Here is an 8,339-nt window from a genome sequence, read left to right as displayed (position 1 = left end):
ATGTGCACACATTTTCTGCTTTTCCAAGTCCAGTGGCTTCCCACGTTATCCGTGTCACAGCCAGAGGGGGATGCCGTCTGATGAGTGCGTTCAGTTGGGTAAATACTGGGATGTTAGGACACTCTGGTAGTTTATGGAAAGACTGGGTTAGAGTATTAAAACTGTGACCACAGCAGAACAGCCCAGGAGCATCCCATTATGAGCAAATATGATCATGAGATCACACTTTCCTCTGGATTCTGACATTTGATATTTGCCAAGATTGACTATGTCTCCTTCTAAAATCAAACCCAAATTTGGAAAAGCTAAGATAATTTGCAAGTTGTGTTAGTTTTTGCTCAGAGAGATAAATGTCTAACTTTTGGTCTTCCAGATGTAAATATTCCCCTTGAACTAGGTGAAATGTTTATGTTAAGCATGTTTTTTTCTTTTAAAAATTTTAATAAATCATTTAATTGGGGGCTCTTACAGCTCTTATAACAATCCATACATCAACTGTGTCAAGCACATTTGTACATATATTACCATCATCATTTCTAAAACATTTTCTATTTACTTGACCCCTTGGTATCAGCTCCTCTTTTTCCCCTCCCCCCCACCCTCGTGAACCCTTGATAAATGATAAATTATTATTTTCATATCTTATACCATAACTGTCTCCCTTCACCCATGTTTCTGTTGTTCATCCTCCAATGTGTGGGTGTGGGTGTTGTAGGTCGATCAATGTGATCTACTCCCCATTGTCAATCATGTTTTTACTGGGGGGCAAGCCTCAGGGTCAAATGGAAGGCATTGAAATATGAAAATGGAGGTTGCTTTTGGTTTAAGAGCCCAGTTACCACTGATAAGTCAAACACCTCATGGCTGTATGGCCACAGGGACCTTGGCATTGGGATACAAGTCCACATGTGTCATGTTTACTACCAGTTTATCAGCTAGAGTAGAAGCTACTCAGAAGACCATAATTCAATGACCTAGAAAGAAAGTACAGTCTTACATACGTGATAACATGAAAGCCTTCATGGGGTCTGTGATTAACACCTCCAACTGGAAGACCACAGTCAATGCAATAGCTCTGCTGCATCGGCATGCCGCACTGGGGTAGACACAGATGTGAGTCACACTCCGTTTAGGAGCTGGTTACGTTTTATGCACAAATCTATCATGTCAACAAACACATTCTTATCACAGGAGGGAGGGAGTGCCACCAGGTTTGCTTATTGTATATGAGGCAGGCAGAAAGGACACATACTCTGCAAATTACACAAGACAATGACAAATTTGGATTAAAAAAAAAGTTGATTTAAGGTTTCTTTCCAATAGAGTGATACATTATAGACAAATGTATAGGTTCAGACTTCTTTTCTTCTATTAGTCCCAGCTCCCTACCTCCATACCTAGTTTAGTAGTCTTTAGTGCTTTGTTCACTAAACTGGAGCACTCCAAACTTATTTCTTTAACTCCACGAAGACTTTTTATTCAGTAATAATAATAATTAAAAGATTAATGCTTCCAAAGGCTCACTTCTCTCCAAATCAGATTGTGTACTACTGCACACATGGATCACAGCCCGTAGCCAACTTACAGTAACAACCGCGGACTCTCAGACCATTGGATTTCAGAGCAAGGACAAGCCTTTTTTTTTTAGATTACAAGATCATTTTATTGGGGCTGTTACAGCTCTTATAACAATACCTACATTAATCTTATCAAACATATTTGTACATATGTTACCATCATTATTTTCTAAATATTTACTTTCTATTTGAGCCTTTGGTATCAGCCCCTCGTTTTTCCTTCCCTCCTTCTTGATCCCCTTGATAAATGATAAATTATTATTTTCATACCTTATATCAACCAACCACTGTCTCCCTTCCCCCATGGTTTCTGCTGTTCATCCCCGTGTGTGGGGTGTGTGTGTGGGTGTGTGTTGATCATTGCGATCAGTTCCCCTTTCCTCCTCTCTTCTCCCCACCTTTCCCCTGCCTTCTTGGTCTCGCTACGCTCATTCCTGTTCCTGGTTTCCATGTGTCGTGAGCTCTTATCTCTTATCTGTACCTGTGTACGTGCTCTGGTGTAGCCCCCCGTAAAAGGCAGGACTGGGGTCATGATAGTAGAGTGTGTGTGAGGAAGCCTCAAGGAACCAGAGGACTATTGTGTGTTTCATCAGTGCTTTACTGCGCCCTGGTTGACTCATCCCTTCCTTGTGACCATTCTGTGAGGGGATGTCCTATTGACTAAAGATGGGTTTGGGTCTCTGCTCCGACATCTCTCATTCTCAACAATAAGGTTTTTGTTTGTTTGGGGTCTTCTGATGCTGTTACCCGATCCCATCATGATCACACAGGCTAGTGTACTTTATGTGGGCTTCTTACTTCTCTGCTAGAGAGCCGCTTGCTTAACTTCAAGTCTTTAAGACCCCAGATGCTATATCTCTTGATAGTTAGGCACCATCCACTTTCTTTACTACATTTGCTTATGCACCCATTTTGTCTTCAGTGATCGTGCAGGGAGGGTGAGCATCACAGAATGCCAGGTTATTAGAACAAAATGTTCTTGCATTGAGGCAGGGCTTAAGCAGAGGCCCAGAGTCCACTACTTCAGTGTATTGCCATATAAATATGTGTACAAAGGCCAATACCTATTTTTTAAAATGAATTAATGTATTTACATATGTACACACCTATGTTTCTACCTCTATGCACAGTTTTGCTTCCTAGATCTTTCCTGTTTCCTTTTACCTTCCTCCTGCCTCACCATTACCTTCGCCCGTCTGCCTCTTAGTAATTCCTCTCAGCTAGATTGCTGTTGCTCCACCCACCCCTTCCAGGATCTCTATGTCTTCCTTGTTGTTGGTTTTAATTCCCTGGTTGTACCTCTGTCTATGGCGTTGTTTTCTCACCTCTCCGTTCCCCCACCTTCTCCTCCCCCCAAGTCCCTCCAGAACCGTCGGCCCCATGGCTTTCTCCTCGAGCTTGCTTCCCATGCCTGTCTTATACGGTAGACAAAACCAACAATGACAGAGACAAAACAAAAAGAAAACAAAAGATTGAATAAAAGGAGAAAAAAGATGACAATAAGAACTAGGGGGGGAAAAACCCAAACAAACAAAAAAGCATACATAAATCCAGGTCTAGGACAGGCTTTAGAAAGAACCTATTTCAGCCCCTCATCTCACAGACAGTGAAGTTCAGCAAGATGAGGTGTGCTTACATTCAGTTTCTCCATGGTTCCTGTTGACTCAATCAGAGAGCATGCTTGTGGTCACTACAGGAACAAGTCTGGATACTCTGGAGGAGGGGCCCTGGGCAAGATGCTGAGGGATTTGGATGTGAACATAAACCTACTTTACCCCTGTGGGTGTCCCCTTCCTGTAGTGTCTATCTACTCGCTGGGGGAAGTGATGCTGCCTGTGGTCTAGTCGACACTTTGTCATTCTCTGAGGACCTGTGAACTCATGCTGCAGTGGCAAGAAAGAGTGGCCAGCCATTGTTCTCAGCCAGCACCAATTCTGTTTCCTAGAGAACCTCTGGCAGTGTGTGTATATAGTTTTGGTTTTCGCATAGGAGAGGGGACAGAAGTACTGGTAGCAAGTTAAGGCCAGAGATGCTGCTAAATATTTCACAATACACAGGATAAAAGATGACCACAACAAAGAACCATCTAGTCCAAAATGCCCATTGTGCTAATTGAGAAACCCTGAGCTGGTCTGCTGGCTGCTCAGAACCTCACTGTGCAGATACCCTAGCACCACTGAGAGGTGTGGCTGGCATAGCTGGAACAGACCTCTGAATGAGTCGTTTTCTCCCCAATAACTAGGCCCTCATTATCCCTTCCTCAATCCGGTTATTTCACCAGACCCACAGGAGTCTGTTAGAGTCGCCAGGCCCGATCCCACACATCCAGACTCACCTCCCCTACAGCACACGGATGTCCTTGGGAACACGCTGTTAGAAGAACAAGAGGGTACACGTTAGCTCAGGAGGTTTATTGACCATGTTTAAAAAGAAAAGCTAACTGAAATAGTATATCGTGGATGTCCTGAGCACGTTATGAGTAAAGGTAAATTACTTTGTTAGCTTGGGTATTGACTATTTGACATTATTGATCCTAGCTCAATAAATGTATGTTGTCGGGGGAAAATATCTCTGAGTTTAATTTCACAAAGAGAAATTAGATTAGAGGCTCACACCAGGGATTACTTTAAGGAAGATAGTATTTTTTTTTTTTTTAAGGAAGATAGTATTTTATACCCTTCTATTCTCTTTGAAAATTTTAACATCTTGAACATTTATTTATTTATTTATTTATTTTAAAACAACTTTTAAACCTAGTTAAAAAGGATTACTTATTCAGAGTAACAGCAAAATTGCTGTGAAATCATGAGTTGTATTATTCTTTTTTCTAGTTCTATACTTCAAAAGAGCTATCTTTGGATCAGACTTTTAGCTGTATTATACTCTGAAGGAACCTCTGATGTGGTCCCCAGCCTTCTCCTGAATGGTATATGTCAAGAAACTGTGTGCCCTGAGGGCTTCTTTCCTTGTGATTAAAAAAATAAATGGTTTAAACCATTCACAATCAGTAAAGGGCCAATTCCTGCAAGCCACTCAGGTTCTGCAAAGCTGCCAAAGGCAGCAGGAGGAAAGGTAACTGAATGGGACCTTCCCTCCTAAGCCAGTGGATCCCAAGTCTCAGTCAGTGATTGCTTCATGGGGCATGTCATTGCTCCTCAGAGTTGAGGGTGGTGTGAGTCCAGCATACTTACTATACCAGCGAACTCCTGTCAGACCTCCCCAATTCCTAGCTTGAGCCAGCAAATCATCAGGCATAGTTGGAAGAAAAGCATTCTGGGAGGAGAAAATACAAACAAACAAACAAAACCCCCACCAGCTAAGTGAGCTTTCGGATTGGCTGATACTGTTCAGTAAGAATCCGGAAGAAGGAAGAAGGTGAACTTCTGGCTTGCTTTCCCACTGCCCTCACAAACTTTGGTGGTCGAACAACCCTTTCACAGGGGTCCCCTGATTCATAACAGTAGCAAAGTGACAGTTATGAAGTAGCAACAAAAATAATTTGATGGTTGGGGGGGGGTCACTACAACATGAGAGACTGTATTAAAGGGTCGTGGCATTAGGAAGATTGAGAACCACTGCTCTAGAAGAGGAAGGTGTCCAGCCTCTGCATGCCTACACACACAGTCTCTAAAGTGACAAACGACTGCCATTTTGGCTGGGAAGGCCGACATAATCCACATCCAAGCCTTACCGCCATGTGGGCTGGGAAGAAGGCCAAGTTCCTCAGCGGTTCCAAGACTTTGTTCTGCACACAGAGAAGGATGGCTGCAGCATGGACAGCCATCTCTGCTACTGCTGCTTCAGGGCCCCCTTCATGGCTGTCTGTGGTCAGCAGAGGCAGAGTGTTGGCCACCAGGGCTGTTGCAAAACATCCAACTTCAGGAGAAAAGGGCTTGGTGTCTTCTATGAATCTGTTCACAGCTTCACATTGCTGACAGGAAAAATGTTTTATATGTTAAAGTATATTATGAGAATTCAAAGGTTTTCTTATAGCTAGCCATATATTTTATTTATTTATTAAATAGTTTTATTGGCATATACTTCATGTCTATACAATTTAATCATTCAATCATACTAAGATTTGTGCAATCATCAATACAATCAATTTCAGAATATTTTCTTCTCATATTCATTGCTGCTAGCTCCCTATTTCCCTGCTTTCTCCCTTGCCATGCCCCTATCCAGTTACTGCTCTAAACTACTCATACTGGACTTTATATACAGAAAATCACACAAAACAAAACACATTCATACAAAGTAAGCAAGCAAGCAAACCATACAACCAACAACGACTAGACAAAACATAGAAAAACCTCAGTCAAAAAGAAAATATTAGAAACTGAAACAAGTTTACAGTAGGTCAAAAGGGAGATCAAACGATGAGATAGTACATTTTAACCTAACTGCAATTGACTTTACAATGCTCTTCTGCAAGATACTCAGGCTGTTCACATCCCTCAACTATGGTCTGAGGGGATTCATGGGAGACTTCATCCATGTAGGGACCCTGAACATGGATTTTGGACTTCCACCATCATCCACAGCCTTCTGCAAACCAGGTGTTCCCAATTTAAACTCTGATAACTGGTTTTTCCTTCAGATTTGAATTTATTACCTAAAATTCTTGGATCTCATAGGCTGGTAATTTCTTTTTTTTGTTTTTTGTTTTTGGTGGCCCGTATGGGGATCGAAGCTGGTAATTTCTTACATGTGGACTTAGTTGAAGTTAGCCATACATTTTAAAATCAAACAGACATAACATTTCAAAGCAAATACACTAATTATCACCCATTTTGGAGGGGAAGTTCTTTTTTCTTCTTCTTCTTTTTTTTGTTTTTTTTTAGTGAGGCAGTAAGTGAGAGTGAGACAGTGAGAGAGTGAGACAGTGAGTGAGGGTGAGACAGTGAGCGAGTGAGACAGTAAGTGAGTCAATGAGGGAGGGAGGCAGTGAATGAGGGTGAGACAGGGAGTGAGTGTGACAGTGAGTGAATGAGTGAGACAGTGAGAGAGTGAGGCAGTGAGTGAGTGAGACAGTGAGAGAGTGAGAAAGTGAGGCAGTGAGTGAGGCAGTGAGTGAGTGAGACAGTGAGTGAGTGAGTGAGAGAGTAAGACAGTGAGTCGGGGGGAAGTTCTTTGTAGAAGAGAATTTTTATATAAAAACACCGCACCTATTTAATTAAGCACTAATTTTGAGATTATGTTTTAAGAAACATCACTTTATATTCCTATGTTCTTGATTTTAATTCTAAAAGCTTTGATTTAACAGAAGATAGTTTTTTTATCTAACATAGTTGGAAATGCCAAATCCTAAATTTAAGAAGTTATAGGCAACTGTGTATTTGTAGCTTTTACTACTATCAAAAAAAGTATGTCCAAATAATGAAACTGTGAACATAAGCCCCAATATTGATACTCACCTCAGGCTTAGGGTGTAGGCTTGCATTATGGGATCTGTACAAAACAGTTACTTCCTGGAAAAGTGCCAGCAGTAAGTAGACTTCATGTTGAATTTCTGGTTCCCTACAGGTCTGTGAGTTCAAAGATAAATTACATGAGTTTCTAAAAGTAATACAGGTCAATTATGTGACATGTATGTGGATGTGGATGTGGCTCAATCCCCAAGCTATATAACGGTGAAGGGAGCCTTTCCAAAGGCCCTGGGTCTCTCAGGCCTGGTCTTCAGAACCTTCTTACAAACATCTCTTGGATTACAAGGTTCATTCAATATTCTTACCCTAAGCTCAAAGCATACTTATTAGGTGATTATGACAGAAGTTCAACAAGTTTAAAATGTAGCATATAATCAGCAACTGATGGTATTGAAGGAAGAAGTCTAAGATACACTGAAGCCATTGGTAAAAAATAAGGCTCCAGGTATTGCTGGAATACCAATCAAATCTGGCAGCAAACTCCTGCAGTACTGTAGTCCTTTACTCATCTATGCCAAGAAACTCGGGAAACAGCACTCGGCCAACCAACTGTAAGAGTTTCGTATTTGTGCCCTTCCGACAAAAAGTGACCCAACAGGCTGTGGAAATTATCAAGCAATATCATTAATATAACATGCAAATATAATTCTGCTGGTAATTAACAAGTAGTTGTAGAAGTACATCAATAAGGAACTGCCAGAAATACATAACCGATTTAGAAGAGGATGTGGAACGAGGGACAGCATTGCTGATATCAGGTAAATCTTCACTGAAATCAGAGATACTAGAAGATGTTTGCTTATATTTTATTGACTGTACAAAGATATTCAGCTGTGTGGATCACAACAAACTATTGATAACCTTGAGAAAAAATAGAATTCCAGAACACTTAATCTTGCTCATGGGAACCTGTACCAATGCACACAGAACAAGAAGCTACTGAGTGATTTAGCATTGTGTCCTTTAACCATCCTTAGTAAATTATCCGAGAAGCCGGCCTCTACTCTAGGAAGATGGTAGCCTCAGGATTGGAGGAATCTTCATCAACCCCTACAATATACATATCTCACAATCATGCTTGCCGAAAATAACGAGGACTTGAAATGAAGTACTTATTGTTGATTAAAGACTACAGCCTTTAGTGTGTATTACACCTCAACATAAAACAAAAAATATAACAGAACCAATAAACAGCATCATTTTAACCTCCCCCCAAAAGAAATTGTCAATTATGTTCATTTTGGATATAATCCGTGTTCATGGAAACAGTAGTTGTGTTAGGCAGGGTTCACTAGAGAAACAAAACCAGGACACTTATGATTTTATATATATA

At 41.0% G+C, this 8,339-nt stretch overlaps 1 protein-coding gene across 1 annotated transcript in view; it reads right to left on the bottom strand.

Annotated features, from left to right (window-relative positions):
- Positions 1-8,339, bottom strand: part of LOC101642691 (E3 ubiquitin-protein ligase RNF213-like) — a 128,770-nt gene that overhangs the window by 21,174 nt on the left and 99,257 nt on the right. Inside the window, exons 47-51 of the mRNA XM_045299521.1 lie at positions 6,995-7,105; positions 5,269-5,508; positions 4,769-4,850; positions 3,913-3,947; positions 1,002-1,096 (exon numbers count right to left, since the gene is read on the bottom strand). Coding sequence (XP_045155456.1) covers positions 1,002-1,096; positions 3,913-3,947; positions 4,769-4,850; positions 5,269-5,508; positions 6,995-7,105 — 563 coding nt within the window. The remainder of the gene's footprint in view (positions 1-1,001; positions 1,097-3,912; positions 3,948-4,768; positions 4,851-5,268; positions 5,509-6,994; positions 7,106-8,339) is intronic.

The sequence above is a fragment of the Echinops telfairi genome, unplaced genomic scaffold (genome assembly GCF_000313985.2).
Source record: "Echinops telfairi isolate 266 unplaced genomic scaffold, ASM31398v2 ScPeMD7_7458;HRSCAF=8496, whole genome shotgun sequence".
NCBI classification, from domain to species: domain Eukaryota; kingdom Metazoa; phylum Chordata; class Mammalia; order Afrosoricida; family Tenrecidae; genus Echinops; species Echinops telfairi.
The sequence above is the reverse complement of the archived record's forward strand: the minus strand, read 5'-3'. Positions and strand labels throughout refer to the sequence as shown.